Source organism: Argiope bruennichi, chromosome 3 (genome assembly GCF_947563725.1).
Source record: "Argiope bruennichi chromosome 3, qqArgBrue1.1, whole genome shotgun sequence".
Classification (NCBI taxonomy): Eukaryota; Metazoa; Arthropoda; class Arachnida; order Araneae; family Araneidae; genus Argiope; species Argiope bruennichi.
In genome coordinates, this window is record NC_079153.1 from 8,762,190 (window position 1) to 8,780,444 (window position 18,255).

General features: G+C 29.4%; 1 protein-coding gene across 1 annotated transcript; it reads right to left on the reverse strand.

Annotated features, from left to right (window-relative positions):
* Positions 1-367: 367 nt before the first annotated feature.
* Positions 368-14,039, reverse strand: LOC129964168 (putative uncharacterized protein DDB_G0282133). Its single transcript, XM_056078877.1, has 5 exons — positions 13,878-14,039; positions 9,936-9,987; positions 7,195-7,232; positions 5,462-6,769; positions 368-4,634 (listed from the first exon to the last, which is right to left on the reverse strand). Exons 2-5 carry the CDS (start codon positions 9,973-9,975, stop codon positions 1,425-1,427), a joined length of 4,596 nt encoding a protein of 1,531 aa, XP_055934852.1. The 5' UTR covers positions 9,976-9,987; positions 13,878-14,039; the 3' UTR covers positions 368-1,424.
* Between the last annotated feature and the right edge of the window lie 4,216 nt (positions 14,040-18,255).

The following is an 18,255-nucleotide window of genomic DNA, read 5'->3' on the forward strand; positions in this document are numbered from 1 at the left end:
AAAAAAAAAGCTGATATTGTTTCTACATCAAAATATCGAATATCAAAGATAAGATAAAAAAATCAATAAAATGTCCTCTAACTATACAATTGCATTACTGTGTTGTATCAAGAAATCATATCTAGCCATTATATTGATCGATTAGTTACTTGTATAGCAAGTCAAGCAAGAAAAGGAATAGGGTTTTAAAAGAAGTAAAGCTACAAAAATCCATAAAGTTTGACACTTTAAATAACATTTAAGAAATAAATCTCTGATTCATGCATTCAGGCTAGTGGTTTAGCATCAGATTGTATAATATTGAACAGCACAGTCACTTAAAAATACTTGTTTAGTTGAAATAATTTCCAAAAATTACAAAAACGAATTCCTTTTGAAAATTCTTTTACTTCACATTCAGTTACAAAATAGTAATAAGTAACAAAGAAATACATATAAAAATGGAATAAACATACACATATAACATATGAATAGCACATTCCTCTGCCTTTACATCTGAGAAGCTTCTTTTCAGTTATAAAGAAGTTTTAAAATATGAACTATTCTTATAGTCTGTACAAATATGAATCCACATAATAAAAAAAGTCAAAAGTAACAAATTTTCAAAACTATTTTTTTTCAAGCAAAGTTTTGGATTCTCAGTTGAAATCAACGAAATAAATCAAACTTTGAAAAAAAAATACAAACTTTAAAAGTTTTTTGAATAATGAAAATTTTTCTGTTTAAATAGAAGTACTGATAGTTAAGTTTCAGATTAAATTCACTCTGCAATAAATGCTCACTCTGAAATTCCTTTTTATACTAGGCCTTAAAATAATTCCTTCTGCATTTCTGTGAACCTTAGATTAATATATATATATATACAGATAGATTAATATTTTAATATTTTTTAATTTATGAAATTTTAATTAAACTTTTTAGTCCATAGTCTATAAATACTAGAAAATTGTAAAGCACGAACCAATCTATTTTTGTAAAATTCCATGTAAAGGACGTAAACATAAAAAATTATAGCTATTAAATATAATAATTTGATATGTTGGTAAATGTAGAAAATAATGATCTGGTAAATGTAGAAATTAATAATCTGATTTAAAAAAGAGAAATATTTAGTTAATTTGAAATTACGCATTATCAAAATATGTTTCATTTATAACATACTAGTTAGAGTAACAGCACCTGGGTGAAAAAAAAGAAAGAAAGAAACACTTAATTGGTACTAAACATTAAATGGCGAAATACCTGAACATCAACAAATATGATACTAAACAAATAAGTACATCAAGTAAAAAAATAATATTGAGGCACAGGAACTAGGAACGATGATTATCACGAAAATCCTTGAGCAAGTGAAGTGTCTCTTTTCGTTCCATCGTCAAAGTTTTCTTTTCATTTTACTGAAAAATATTTTGGCACCGTTGAATTTAATACCTCACAATGGGTTTCCAACCGTTATAACTAATAGCTGACTCGGAAGAGCGTGGATCGTTTTGGCTGTAGATGACGGCATCATTTGCATTTATCACTTGAAGATTTGGCTTTGGAAAGTTGTATCCATTTCTTGCTTCTCTGAAATGCTGTTGAGAATGGTATCCTTTTATACCTTGGCTTTGAGGAGTGTTACCTCCTGCTGGGCGTCTTGAATTGAATTCGGCGGAGTCTTGCGCTTGAGAATGCTCTTGTGAAGAAAAGTCTCTGACACCAGCATTTTGCTCAAAGTGTTGGCCAGGTGCATTTTCAATATTTGTATCAGGAAATCTTGGTTGATTGTTGATGTTGGGATCTTCAAAATGGGAATTTTCATTAGCAAAATGTTGTTGTTGATGCTGCTCTTGTAACGGTTGCTGATTGTTTACATTTTGAAACTCGTGCTGTTCTTGAAATTGTTGTTGAATATTGACATTTTGAAATTGTTCTGGATTATTTACATTCTGAAATTGAGGCTCTTCCTGGAATTGTTGCTGGTTATTATTATTGTGAAACTGGATCTGTTCTTGGAATTGCTGCTGGCTGTTTACGTCTTGAAACTCTTGTTGGTTATTTACATTTTGAAATTGGCGTTGATCCCCTGAGTACTGTTGACTGTTGTCGTTTCCAAAACCCTGACGATTGCTGTGGTCTTGTAGCTGAACTTGACTTTTAATATCTTGAAAGTTCTGCTGATTATTTAAATTTTGAGATTCAGGTTGGTTATTTCCATTGAAATGTGACTGATCATTTACTGCTTGAAATTGGTGTTGGCTCTGAATAATTTGCTGATTTCTAAAATTATCTATATCTGGTTGTGCATTTTGATTTTGAAATTGCGGTTGATTTATATCATTTTGGAAACGTGAGTGTTCAGTTTGAAAGTGATTTCTCTGCCCAGTTTTAATATTTTGATAAGGTCTTTGTTGCTCATTTGATTGAAATGAATCTTGATTGTTTTGATTTACAATCTGCTGTTTAAGACCATCATTATGTTGCTGATTAGCATTAAGAGAATTATGTGATTGCCCAAGTTGATCATCAGTCGGTACATTTAAATTTTCGTTTGATGATACGTCGGCATTCAAATGAGACTGAGAAATATGAGTATTGATATTCTGATTTTTGGTTTCTGTTCTTCCACCGTCTTGCTTTGAGAGTTTTACGGACTGGTTGTTTTCAGCATCTTGTGTCTTACGCCACCATTCATTTTGTCCATTTTCTTGCTTTTGATCTACTGGAAATATTACTTGTTCACGAACTCCTTGGTTAACATTTTGTTGATTGCCTTCATTATGATTTACTAAGTTTTGAATTTCTTTCTTCTCCTGTGTATTGAAATTAATTCCATAAGGTCTAAAACTTAATCTTTGTTGACCATTTTGCTCTTGAAATTTATGAGCAGATCCTCTCATTATGGTATAAACGTCACCTACGTTAATATTTTCTTGTTGGAAATTTGGACTTGGAGTTTGTAATTCAGTGTTAATATTCACATTTTGGTTAGAATTTCGCTGGAAAGAAATGGCATGAACTTGTGCTGGTCTATTCTCATAGACTCGCTGGTTGCTATCGAAAGGCTCAGGGGTTGTTGCAATATTCATGAAAGCAACGTTTCTACTATGAAATCCATTTATAATATCATCATAATTAACAGCATCTTGAATAGCATCTATCATTTGCTGACCATCAAAAGCATCTGCTGCTCTTACTGGCCCATCGATTTGTTCCTCTTGACTTACTTGCTCTACATCTCCATCCCTTGCTGATTGACTGTCTTGATCTACTTCCTCAAAAGTTTCCGGCAGCAAAACGTCTAATAAATTTGGCTGATCTGTAACAGATCCAGAGTCATGAAATGATGACTGGTCTTGATTCGCATTTTCTTGATTAAATGATGTAAATACAGCCTGTCTCTTGAAGGAAATATCTTGCACTGCATCAATATTATTTTGCTGCTTCCCAATGTCTTTTGGACTTTGTGTAGTGAAAGCTCCTTTCTGTGATATTTCAGATTGCTCATGCGAATCTATGTTGCTATCTTGATCCGAACGGGCACTCACTTCTAATGGAAACTGGACATGCTGTTGTTGAATCTCTGACTGCGTTACAATATTTCTATTTTCTCCGTTAAATCCATCTGAACTTTCTGTTGGAACAAAATCTTGAGTAACTTGATTATGATGGTTGATCTCATGTGCTGAAGAGACTTCTGCTGAATTTGTCTGTTGAGAAGCAACATTACTTACACTTTGATCATTTGTTTGAAATTGATGTTGATCATCTACATGTTGTTGTTCGAATCCACTCTGATCGGGATACCGGGTTCCACTATCTGAATCAGGTTTCCATCCTCTTCTAGTGTCAGAAGATATGGATGGTACCGAAACATCAAGTTGTGATTTTTTTTCTTGCACAGTGAAATCTTCTGAATTCACATTCTGCTGAGTTTTGGTTGCCTGAGAATGATCAAAACTATTTCCTTCTTCTTTGTTGACATTATGGTTCTGTAGTATTGATGATACTTCTTGCTGACTGGAAGTTCCAGAATGCGTTTCAGAAACAGAAGCAGATGCGGCTGGTTTATTATTAAGATGAGAATCACTAATTTGTGTTTGGCCCAGCTGAGTATTGAAATTGTGTTCGGAAGTGTCAATGATTTGCTGATCCAAATTTGTATTTTGAGCTAAGTTGCTTTGTTGAGTAAGGCTAGTTCTTACATTACTTTGGATATTGTTTGTATCTTGTCGCTTTATTCCATAAGAATCAACACCATGAACTGAACCATGTACTGAAGAATGTATTTGCTGATTCGTAGACGTAGTATCAACTTGACTCTGACCTGAGTGTGTAACACGCGTCTGAAATTGCACTTGTTCTGGAATGGAACCAGAGAACTGATGTGAATTGGTTTGACCTTGAAATTCTCCCGTATTGCTGAAATGTTGTTCTTCCGAAGATCCTACTCCTGTTCCGGTTATGATCTGAGTAGGTTCGAAATTGTCAAAGTCCCAGTAGAGTTGAGCGTTGAGATTGTAAAAACTTGGCGTATCAGAGCAGTTGTAATTATACCACCAATCGCATACAAAGTATTGCTGATTGAATACTGTGCCATTGGGGCAAAGGAAGGAATTTTGGCCGCCACTTTCTGTACAAAAATGAAATACCTACAAAAGAGAGTAAAAAAAAACTATATTAAGTTTTAAGAAAAAGAAATATATATGATTCGTGATGTAAATGCATCAAGAAAGTGAAAACTCCTCATAACAAACTGGCAGAGTTTCCCATTTAATTTTGTGAATTAACTACATGATACACTTGAAGGTTTTTTTTTATTCATTACATTTAATTTTGTAACAAATACATTTGGATATGGGAGAAATCATTGAGATTTTTCAAAATTAAGCATCCCTATATAATCACTAATCATAATTGTTTCAGACTTCTGATAAACAGTGAAATTGATTCCAAAATAAGATGGATGTTAGAATAATATTCGAATCAATTTTAGATTATCATAAATTTTCAAATGTTTCATATTTTATAATATCGTGTAAAAACTAAAAAAATCTCCAATTCAGAGCTAATCAGTATTATCCCTTTATATATTTTATTAACACAAAGTTGAAAATATATAAGAAAATGTTTAGACCTCAATTAAAGATATACGACAATGATATAAGTATAGAATTTATATTAATATGAATTAAATTAAATTTCTAGACGAAATACATATATAGATTGAATATATGAGTACAGAATTTACAAAAAAAAAATCATTTAATGTGTGTTTAAGAACACAAAAATAAATCCTTCTTCTTCAGTAGAAATATCATTTCTATCTCGTTTTATATTATAAGATTTAATTCCTTTCCGTGCATAAAGGTGATAAACAAATATTGAAATTTAAGGGGTTATAAAAGTAATTTTTGAAGAATTAAAAAAATACTGAAACAGATGCTGATTTCTTAGACTTTGTTTTTTTTTCTCTTACCTGGCATTGGGCGTCCATATCCCCATATATTCCTGCTGCGAATGGTTGTTGGCTACATTGGAAAGATGTTTCAGGAACCTTATAAAATATTGGATAATCTTCCCCGGGATTACCTGGAACATTGTACCTAAGTGCCTCGATTGGGTCGGTGAGAAAAAAGTCCTGACTGTTGTCTTGAAAACTGTAGCTGTTTTCGTTCGATACTTGAGATTGTGGAACGAATTGTTGTTGGAATTCATTTGATACTTGTGAATGTGGAACAAATGGCTCTTGAAATCCTGTATCTTGCTGAAATGCGAAATTATTGTTGTGATCGATCACAGTGCTTCCACTTTGCTGTTGGAAATTTCCTTGATTTGATTCGAAATTTCTTGCTTGATCTTCTATTGCTTGACTCTGTTCCTGAAAGTTAACATTTCCTTGATTTACTGCTGAAGTTATGTATACACCTGATACATCTTGAGAATCTCCTTGATTTTGTTGTTCAACGTAACCGAAGTCCAAAGGAGTTTCTGATTGTTCTTTATTTTCTTGTTGCTTTTCAATGAAATCTTCTTCTTTCACGAAAGGTACAAGGTTTCCTACGTCAAAATTCGTTTCACTGTCGCCTTGTTCTGGAAATTGAGTATCAATGCCTGGAAATTTTTTGTCTTCTATGAACTGGTCTCCTTGTCCAAGATTCCTCAAAGTTTCTTCATACTGACCATCAAAATCAGTACCAAAAGCCTTTTCAGGCAGCTGCTGTTCTCCTTGATCAACAACTTGTTCTTGAGTTTTGGTAATTGCAACGTCCTCTGGTTCAAAATTCGATTTTGTGCTTTGTTCTTGTTCTTGATGGTCTATCTCCTGTGGCAATTGCTCTTGGTGAGTTTCAGTATTTTTTTTATCAAATTTATTTCCTCCAGATGTAGTAACTTGAGTTAAACAGCCTCCTTTGATACTGCAATCAGATTTCTTAGTATTGCTTCCCAGTCTAGTACCAAATTGTACTGGTTTAGCCTCATCGAGGGGTAACAATCCATGAACAAAGTCATTTTGTCCGGATGAGTGATCAACAGCAACTGTGTCTGGGAAATGTTGAAAATTATGATGCTGATTGTCACCTTGAGTATTTTCTGTGTCTGAAAACTGTGCTTGGTTTCCTGCACTTTCAGGGAATGCATCTGTGTTTCCAGTTGTGATTTGAGTTTGTTTGAATACCCTTGTCACAACGCCATTATTAGAGTGTGTTGTTTGTCTCGTTATTGTCTTGACTCCGAAAGTTTTACTTGCACTTTGGAGCGTATCGTCTATTTTCTGATTCGTTGTCTAGAATAATAAAATAAACTGTTAGAATTAACCATTTAGAATTTCATTAAAAAGTAATCTAATGCAATTTAGTATGCAATTCGTATATATTCCGTTTTGTTTTCAATATTTTTTGCATATAAATATAATTTGTGAAACATTCATCATGCTTTAACAGTTCAAAGATTTTGATAAAAACAATTAAAATACTTAAGCCGTATTTCAATAGATGAAGCAACAAAAAAGTACTAAATAGAAACAAAATCACTCTTTTTGATATTTATATAAATTAAAACCTTAAGAGGTGCTTTAACTTTTAATAGTTTTTAACCACAGTATAACTGGAAAAGATAAAATAGTCGTCATTTGAAAAGCAATGAAATAATACATATCTAAAATTTCAAATTTTGATGGTAAAATCATACGAATTTTTCATTAGAGCTTACCTTAATTGCTGATCCATTCGTCAAGCAAATCAAGCAGGCTGGAAAAGAAAAACAGAATATTATGCTAATTAATTATTAGAAAGATTAAAAAACAATACATTTATATTTAATTAAGCATATGATAGTAACATAATAGAATAACTTTCTTAATCTTAGATATTTGATTCGTTAAATTTCAATATCTATAATTAAAAAATATATTTTTATCTATAATTAAAATATCTTTTTAATAGGCATAACTACACAGAGCATAGTTATACATATATTTACAACTGCATAAATGAAAATTGTCTTTATTAGATTTTATTTATTCAAATCATTGAAAATGTAGATTAAAATGCGTTATCTATCCATTTCTGTAGTTTCAGAACGAATGTTGTTTTATAAACAATTTGAGCAATTTTTTAAAACTTAATTTCCATAATCACATAACTGACGCATTGCTAATTCCTGATAGGTTTATCTGAATCCTCGCGATACAAGAAAAATAGAATAAAATCAAGATTGAAATAAGTGAAGTCTGGATTAAATCGTATTTGACATACCGTCACAAAACGCCTCCATTTTCTACTATTTTGAATGCATATTTTTTGTTCAATACATTAAAAACCATTTTTATTATTTCAGATATTTAATAAGCAAATTATATTCCTAAAATTAAAAAAAAAATGAAATAAATTTATAAAATGAGATATTATTTATTTCATATTGTCATATCCCAGTTCCCCCCCTTAAAAAAAAAGAATGGAAATGAAGATGCTATATATAAAACTTCCTTGAGTTATTTTTCGATCTCCCGCAAATAAGGAAAAAAAAATATTATAATTCCTTACTAGATGCATTGTTTGAAGCAAAGAAAATCATAAAATTTCATTTCTCGTTATGAATGAGTGACATAGAAAATAAATATGCAAAAAGGGATGATGGATGTAATTCAGTAGCCTTTTTTATATAATTTTTTATTACCTAAACACCCGATTAAATAGTGAAATACATCTTAATTCTTTGCTAAGAACTTAGCTTAATTTTCATTAAAACTTATTGACTCATTTCGTCCTGGTATAGTGGTGTCCTCAAATCCTTCTCGTATGCCCTCTAATAAAATTATTATCTCTCCCTCTCCCACACATAAAATTAGAGATCTTTGGTAAAGCCATGAGCTAATTTGCATAGCATTTTCGAATAATTGTTACGGAATATAGATCTCTGGTGTGAATATTCCCTTTTATTAAATCTGTCAGGGAAATATCCATTTTGGATGTCTTTTTTCCGACAGATTAGTGCCAAAATTAAATTTGAGTTTATAAGCATAAGAAATTACACACCGACGGACGATCAACATTTTATCAGATTTGATATTATAAAAGTTTACATATTTACTCCTAAACTATGCGATAAATTTTGTTTATCTCTTATGTATTGTTCAGTTCAGTTACGCTATCGTCCCATTTTAAAGCAATAATATGTATATTTTGGGACGTACTTCACAATTTTGAATCGAGGTCAGATGGCGAGGACCATACCTGAGCTGACATTAAGACATTAAGTTCGTTCGAAATTCCATAATAATCTACAAATTTAATCAGAAATTCATGTACCAATTTCATCCATCTAGCTCAAAGTATTTTCGTGTTCAGAGACAAATATAATGCCAAAAAGATGTTCTATGAACAGATCTGAATTCTGGAGATTCATCAAAATTTCGATTTCATATCCTTTAACGATTACAATATTTTTCCTTACTCAGTAAATGTGAAATTAAAAAAAAAAATAATTCTTCTTGCTTAGTTAAATCAAAATTTTGAATATATCTATAAACAATTATATAATTCTACATCTAGTTTTAATATGAATCCTGCAGTAATGAATTCGGTTTCAGGTTCGAGACCCGATTTCACCGAAGAACTGTCGTGTAAGTGGGTCTGGTGCACGTTAAACGTCCTGGCCAAACGTCTTCCCGCTGGTATGGCTTGGTGTGGAAAGGGGGGGGGGGCAGCTCAGGTGTCGCCATCGTCATCTGACCTCGATTCAAAATTACGAGGTCCGTCCCAAAATTGCCCTAGGGTTGGTTGCTTTAAAAACGGGACGTTAATATAACTAAGAGTGACTAAGGCAGCTATGAATTAAAAATAAAAACTTATTACGATTTGTGAGTGCTTGCATCACAAGTTGATGGTATGATGATTGCTTTTAAGTGTCTAAGAAGTATGTTAAGAATCAAACTAAATAAAACAATTTGCATTTCTAGTGGAAGGTTTGTGATATGAAACATATTAATATGTTAATCTAAATTATATTGAATATAATCGTTTATTTTGAACTCTTAAGGATCCTAATGGAAAGAATTTGACTGAGCTTAATGATTTGTACCACGTATCTCTCCTTTTGTGCAACATGAATTGGCTTTGGTAAAGGAAAAGAAAACGCATCTAATTTTCTAAATAATGCGCAAATTGTTATTATACTGAAATGTAAATAAAATGAAATTCCGCAATTGATCTTATGAAGGTATATATTATACTTATAATATACATTTATCAATTACTTATGAATTTTTCGATTGACAGTATAAGAAATACTCTGAAGGAAATTTGGCATAAAAAATAAATATATTCTTTTTTTTTTTTTTTTTTAGTAAAATTTAAAACTGCTATCTTTGAATTTTTTTTCAAAAGATCATACTTACTCCTTAAATATGTAAAAAAATTCTTCTTTTAAATAACTTATTAAGCGGCACTTACCTAAACAGAACAATCCCACGGAAACTTTCAGAAGACCCATTGCTGAACAGTTCTGAAAAAGAAATTAATTAATTAATTTTTTTCAGAATTTATCAAATGTAGACGATCTTCAAGTGAAAGAGAAGCAGGAAAATCATATGCTTGACCTGCTTCTTTAAGCTGATAGAGAAGAATCATTAATAACAAGATTGCAATTTTAATTAGAAAATGTTTAGATCAAATTACGGAATTTGGAGTGAATTTTATTTTATTTGTGTATTAAATAACACTTTAATTTCTTCCTGTTCAATAACAAGGGGAAGTTAGCTGTGCAGAGAGTTTGAGAGCGTTATGCAAATGATTTTCATGAGTGTTTAAAAGATAAGAGTCTTATCATTATATGTATAAAACAAGATACTTTATTCACATAAGGATATCTTCTAATTACTGTTCATCATTGAGTTAGAATAATCTAATGTTTTCTTGAACTTTTCTTGTTTCCTTGAGTTGCAATTTACTTATTAGATATCATTTGAACTAATCAGCCTAACTAATATGTGCTAACAAATCTGTTTCTTTTCTTTGGAGAGAAATAATTTGATTTGATAAGATAATAAGTTGGTAAGAATTGGTGGTAATACGTTTCGAAGTTTTGAAGCTGTTGCTGCTGTATTCTGCAATAGGAAAATAATAGCTGAAGCAAGATATTTTTTTAATCAAAATTATATATCTTTGGCCTGTGGGACAGAAATATAATTTCAGATATCTTCATATCTTCTGCGTATATATATATATATATATATATATATATATATATATATATATATATATATATATATATATATATATATATATATATATATATATAATCATGATTGTTTATTCAATTTGATCGGAAACTCTAGAGTACCATTTTGAAAAAATTAAATTCTTATGAATAATGGCTTATATGACAATAAAACATATCAAATAAAGATAGCTCAATAATTTGCCATTATAATATTAAATATTTCCATATGCTTTGTGGGTTAAAGATATTTTTTGATGTAGGTTAAAATAGTATTATAAAATTGTTTTAAAATAAAATATTTCCGGTGTAATTAGGGAAAATTTAAAATGCACTCCGAACTCTTTCTAGTGCACAAATGAAAACTGATTAAGTAAGAAAAATGGACACATGCTGCTACTACTGAAGTTACTGATTCAAAGGACTTTAAATAAAATAATGCTGAAAAGTTATCTATACCAATTGTCAAGCAAAATTAATTGAATTTCAACGAGCGACGAAATCTTTGTTCATATTTTATAAAGACTAACCGCTATTTAAATCGGACAAATATATTTTAGATTAATCATTAGTCGTTAAATCAACTTCACAAAAGATACTATGATTACCATTACTTGAAATGAAATAGGATATTTGGTTGATAACAATATTATTGCTTTTTTAATCATATATTAAAGAAGATTTTTCTTGTAGGGAAAATTTGTCAATAGCGGACGTTCATACTGTCACTTTCAATATGAGGATTTATCGAAATTATTTGCAATGTCTTTGACTATGAAATTTTTTCTAGATCGCAGAACACTAAAATAGGCTTCGTGAAGTGATATTTACATAGGTATGATTGATATCGATCAATAATGAAAGACAAGAAATGTTGATATAAAATAAACTTCAAATCAAAAAAAAATTTGGAACAACTGTAAATTGTCTATAAAAACATATTATTTCATTTAGAAATTATAAATGCAAAAAGTAAAGAGCAGAAAAAAAATCTAGTTTCTTTTCGCTTTTTTTTTTCTTCCTTCCTTCCTTCCTTTTTTTTTTTTTTTTTAACAGAAAAGTATTAGCTTAGCGTTTTGCAATAACCAAAATTCAATATACGGTTCAGAAAGATATTTTAAAACTAAACTGTAGCATCAGAAAAATTCATGATTTTGAACAGTATACATTTCTTTCCGAATAAACAAAACCAAATGTCTCATTCATTTGAATATGCCATGATTAAATTAGCAATTACTGAGAAGAAGTAAAGGAAAAAGTTCATTGTGGGCTCTTTAGCAATTTACGATTTTATGATCTTGATAAAAATATGTTTCTATATAAAAATAAATGTCTATTTTTATATTTTTCTATATAAAATTTCGTTTAAAACGAATCAACAATTCAATCTTTTCAAAATTATTATTTTTTTCAGCTTTCTAAAGATGGTCGCATTTGCTATTTTTCTAAAATATTTTTAAGAACGATAATCATATTCAGGAAAATCTTTACACCATATAATGAAAAAAAAATGCATTTTTTAATGTTAAATTATAAGTGACATTACAATGGAAGTTTATAAGATGCAAAAGTATTGAAAGTGGCTTTTATATCATTCAGAAATTTTCTAAATGGTTTTAAATCATTCGCCATGACTTTTAGAACTTATGAATATAATCCTGAGGACTTAATTGTGCTTAATAATTCATTGCATCTTACTGGAAATTCTGATAAATTAGCATTGAAGTCATTCAAGCTTTTATGATAATCAGAAAATTTTGAATTAGTCAAAAAATCAGTCATGACCTTTAAAACTTATGAATATCATCCCGAGGATTTAATTTCATTTAATAATACATTGTATCTTACTGGAAGTTCCGATAAATTCGCATTAAATTGTTTGTATTTCACACAATTTTGCACTCCTGGTTTAAAATAAGATTTTAAGTTTCTGTATAATTTGTTTTTAATATATTATTATGGAGAATAGAAGAATCATATGGAGAACAGAGAATTTCAATATATTATTTCAATCAATTATTTGAAGAACATACGTTCATCACATGTACATATCAGATCTATGTAAATGGTAAGTACCAAGCCCACGAAAACATTGGCGCTGTATACATCTTCCCCGTTTCTTAAATATTTGTAAGCGAAAATAGTTTGATAAATCATCTGATAAAGAGAATTTAAGTAAAGCTTCGTACTGAGACATTTAAAAGTGATTAATCATTGTTTAAATTGAAATAATGTCCCATTTTCTTGGACTAAATTTATTACCTCCGTAAAGATTTTCAGAAAGAAAGAAAAAACATTTAATATGTCTGTCAAATCTTATGTGGGACGTTTAAATAATTTTCTAATCCTACATGGAGACATGAAAAGGATATTTAAATATTCTGAGCGCCCTCACTACAGTGTTTGAGAAAGAGAAATAGTAGATATAATAGCATTTTTAAAGTTTAGATTTCCGTTCATGAAGATTAATTAATTTGTTCATGACTATCATAATTTTAGTACATTCTGCAGCCATTTTTTTTCTTATTGTTAAAACTTTAAAAAAGCGTGAATATAATATTTCATTTCATTTAGATATTTTCGTTGTTCCGTTAAAATTAACCTTTTAGTAAAGCTCATCATAAAGCTTTCAAAACCATCAAATGTCATCAAGACTATGTCTTTTGTTTGCAGATATTTTAGCTTACATTACAGGGAAAATTAGCAAATTAGATAGCTAGAAGTTGCTTGAAAATGAACGTAAAGACTGATTTTCTACATCAAAATGTAGCATAATTATATAAGGAAGATAATACAAAAAAATCAGACAATATCCCATTGCAATGTAGAATATTATGCTAAAAATAAAATATAATAGTTTAAAAATCACACGCTGAAAATTTTATGAAATAAAATTAGTTAAAATTGTTCAAATCAGTAAATAATAACATTTTTTAAAATACAATGTTAAAAAGGATTTAAAATTCATTCAAATAACAAACTATTGCAATAATTTATAAAATTACATAAAAATTTTTTGAGATATGTTGACACAATCTGTAGATATATTTTTAAAATCTTTAATTCTTAAAAAAAAAAAGGAATAGAAAGTAATATCTTTTATCAGATATGGAGAAGTATTATTAATTTCAAATTAAATAAAAAAAAGTTTTATGATGAAAACTATCAGTACTGACCTTTCTACAGCAACTAAAAGCAAGTACAGTTTTTCAGACTTAATCCACTGCTACTTGAAGAAGGAGTGACTAAATAAAATTGAAAGTCTTCCTCCTAATTCCGGATCATGCTTTCTCTCGGAAAACCGCCTGCTTTCGCTTTTTAAAAAGTGACCCGGTGAAAGCTTCCGACTGCCTTTTATACCCGTCTTGCCCCTCAAGTAGGCCACTGTCACTTTTCGGAACATCTTCTCTGGAAGTAGGAAGGGGGAGGGGGAATAGAAGCAGACCAGCGGCTATCACACTACTCAACTCCTCTGATAAAGAAGCGCAGACGATTCCAATTTTAGAAACAACGAGCAAAACAATTCATTTTTCCCGATTTTAAATGCGGGGGCGCATTGACAGGAAAAAAAAAGGCGGGAAGCGAGAACAATGGACTTCATCCATTTTGTTCGGAAATTAGTTCTATCGCAATCTGCGATGGAAAGTTTAGATATCTCGAAATGATGATTCCTTTTTAAGCAGCCTCTCTTTACTCCTCGTTTTAGAATCAGCAAAGAATTAAATCTCTTTCATCTATAAAGCTCGTGTTTTTTGTTTTTCATTTTTATTTTTACTTTCACCAGCTATAATAGGTACATTTAGAAGTAAATACTCCCACTTTTCTTTAGATTTTGATCTACATTACATATACTTTCAAAAGTTGTTCGTTTAATAATAATGTTAATCTTTTTTATTCTAATTGTTATGTTTCAATTCGAAATTATTTATTTTCAAAAATTCAGAGTTATCTGACGGGAAATTGTTTTGAATTTCTTCTGATGTTGATAAAAAAAATGAGTTTTAAACTAAAGTTTTTTCGAAAAAAAATAATCGATAACTGAATTATAAATTTGCAAAATCGCTGTACATTAAACAATTAAAGTCTATGGATATGTAACAGTAACCTGTTTGCTGATTAAAAATACATATTTTAAATTTTATAGATTATTCTCAAAAAGGAATTGAAATAATTTATTCCCTTTTTATTTTTATTTATTATTATCGGTGAATTCTAAAAAAAATTGAAATTATTTCCATTTTCTAAAAGTCATATTTATGTATTATTATCAGTAAGCTTCGAAAATTATCAACACTTAGATTAGAGTCCACATTCTTATTGTTTAAGATTCTGAATACTGAAAAGAAAACTAGAAAAAGAATCAAGTTATCGCAGATATGTATACTATTAAAAATATATGAATAATGTAGTAACTATATAATCGAGTATTAGAAAAACAATTATTAAACAATATGCTATAAAGTTGGATAAAATATTTTTAAAAACCAAAATTTAATTTTAAGGGCTCTATTATCTTTTAACCATTGTTTTGCCCGTATGCCATACGTGCATCGATTTATCGAATTTTAATAGTTGTAAGCAAAAAATAAACCATTCGCAAGGATTATAATTCAATATTAAAATTACTTCGAATGCACAGATAAGTCAAGTATTCAATGGATTTCCATTTGAATCAAAATAAGAAAATATTTCCAAAATAGAAGGTATCTTATTAGATAGTAAAGAAAATAAAACAGTTAAGTGGTTAATATACCAAATATAAATACGGAAGAGAAAATAATAATTGCAAATATTTGTTTAATTTTCAGTTCTCTTAGTAGAAATTCTTTGGATTTATATCCAAAACTGAAAATTAGACAGGAATAACTTCTGAAAAATAAAAATAACTGAAACTAACTAAATAAATAAAATAAAAATAAACACTGGAATTAAAGTAACTTGAATTTTTTTTTCTCATTCAAAAGAAGAATTGAGTGGATGAAGCTGTAACAAGGTTTAGTGCTGATGCAAATACTTTCAAAGAAAATGCTCTTTGTAGTTATTGCCCTCGGAAAAGTAAGCAAACCTTGACATTCTTTTAGACGAGTATATTCTAATTTGGTTTGTTTAGATTTTATAAATCAGGGGATATTAATAATCCATGCCACTTTAAACCTGTTTCCGAAAAATCATTGAAAAATGAGATAGATAGACACTGATCAAATTTATTCAAAATTTAAAACTCTGAAATTATTTACCAAGAATAAACAAAACAAAAAAAAGTAGTGGGAAGATTTGAGGAAACTATCTGAATTCCAAAATAAAATCCAAAACTTTTTCTAAGTGTAAAGGGTAATCTTAAAAGTAAATACCAGAAATTTTGGTCATTGCATTAAAGCCGAGTTGAAAGACTGTGAACAAGGAATTTTGAAATCTAAGTTATAAATGAGGTGTATTTAATAATGATAAACAACTATAGTGCAAGAAGAGTTCAGTTACATAAGCTTTGAAATGAAGTCGTTCAAATTAAAAATGTCGGAACTACTTGATATATATACCTGGGATTCTAGCAATTTCGTGGCCGAAGAGAGTAGTCACTTTGAAATTTTAAAATTCGCTTTATACCATCCCGAGAGGCATAATTTAGGTACAGGCAAAACGCAGTGAGGCTCGTCAATCCTCAGCGCGACACAGAGACAAAAGAGCGTGCAGAGAACGAAATAATTTTCCCTGGTCATTATATACCATGAGATTCTGATAGGGATTTCTTTACACGTGTCTATTTAGCTAAGAGAATTATAGATATCTTTTAAAAAGAATTCACTTAGCTTGACAAATTTTTATCCCTTCACTTGGAACGTGTGAAATTGTAGATTTAATTATTTTTACGGCGCTTCTGTTGCATTAATTAAATAAAAAAGGTGGAATTGGATCAGGAAATTTTATGAGCATTTAGAAAAATGGCAGAACATTTTAGAATTAAGTTAATATGGACTAAATTAAGAAAAAATTTGGAAATTTTTAAAGATCTTAATTAGATTTAGAAATATCCTTACATATTTTATCATGCTACGCTAAAATTAAAAATATTTAAATATATATTTATTCATCTTGTCAATTTATTTAATGCATTTATACTTTAGGGAATAGAGAACATACAATGTATACATTGGTTTGATAAAATTGTTTCAGTTTCGAATTCCACGACAAGAAGACGTACATTAAAACAAAATTTTATTCGTCCTAAGATATAGATCGTATCATAATTAATTTGTTACTTATCTGAAAATGTATACTTTTTATAAGTATTAAGAAAAGTGCGAGATTGACCGGAGTATTTGTTATGTTTAACCCTGCAATTAGCCTAAGAAAAAGGATCACGGAAATTCATTGTATAATTAGCTCTACCCATGTTTGTGTTCTCCATTAATCCGTGGTATGAGCACAAGGAAGGGCGTATCAATCATTGATGAGTAAACTCAGAACAAGAAATGTGTAGCAACCGCTGGGAACATTTTGAAATTTTCACTTATGATACAAAACTTTTAAGCTTCATTTATTGAAGAAGTAAGAATTGGTTCTTTTAAATTAACCCTCTTTATGAGTCAATGAAATTCAACAACGTCAACTTAAAGTATTAATATCTTTCGTTTAATCTTTTAATAATCGAGGATTAAACGAAACACAATATCTTGAAGTAATGTCACCGATAACTCTTTTTTTTTCTTTCTTTTTGAAATTACAGAGTGGAAAACTGAATGACAATGGATTTTCCAAAACCATGTGAAATATGTTTTGAATCCTGATACATTCATCAAAAATTACTAATTTCATCAACTCGGGATACTTATTAGGATGACTGATTGTGATGCAAAAACAATGGTTTCAATTTTAGAAAGTTTCCTTCTAAGGCTTTTCTCTGAAAGAGAACTTCAGAAAACCTTGAATTTAAGTCTGTGCTATTTTGTCTGATTAGAGATTGAGTAAAAAATATGAGATCAGGAAAGTAATTAATTTATAAAAATTGTTGTTTATATCAAATGTATTTATTACCAAGTATGTTAAAAATAAGCAAAGAAATTGCTAAAAATCCTAGTTATTTCCATAAAATTTTGGAAAAAAACGCATATCTTATCTTCTATTTAAAACAATATTCATTTCAGCAATTTCCAAAAAAAAAAAAAAAAAAAAAAATTAAGAAATTGTTAAAGAATAAATATAAGAAATTGATAATAAAATAAAAATGAGAAATTGATAAAAAAAGAAAAGAAAAGGATACTGAAAGCATTTACTATTTCTTTTCGAAATATATCATAATTATGAATAAAATGAATTATTTGATGATTCGTCCCAAATGAAGCTTTATATAGTCGATAAGTAAAAATTAAAATTATTCAAACGTTCCGCTTTAAAATATGACTCAGAAAAGGCGAAATGATGAAATTTCTAATGTACTTCCTTAAGAAATTTGTAAATTCAAAGCACAATTTATGGCTACAAATTTCAAATATTTATTGAAATTTAATTTTGCAAGATTTATTCTATTGTGATGTAAAGTTTTTCAAAGTAAAGTTC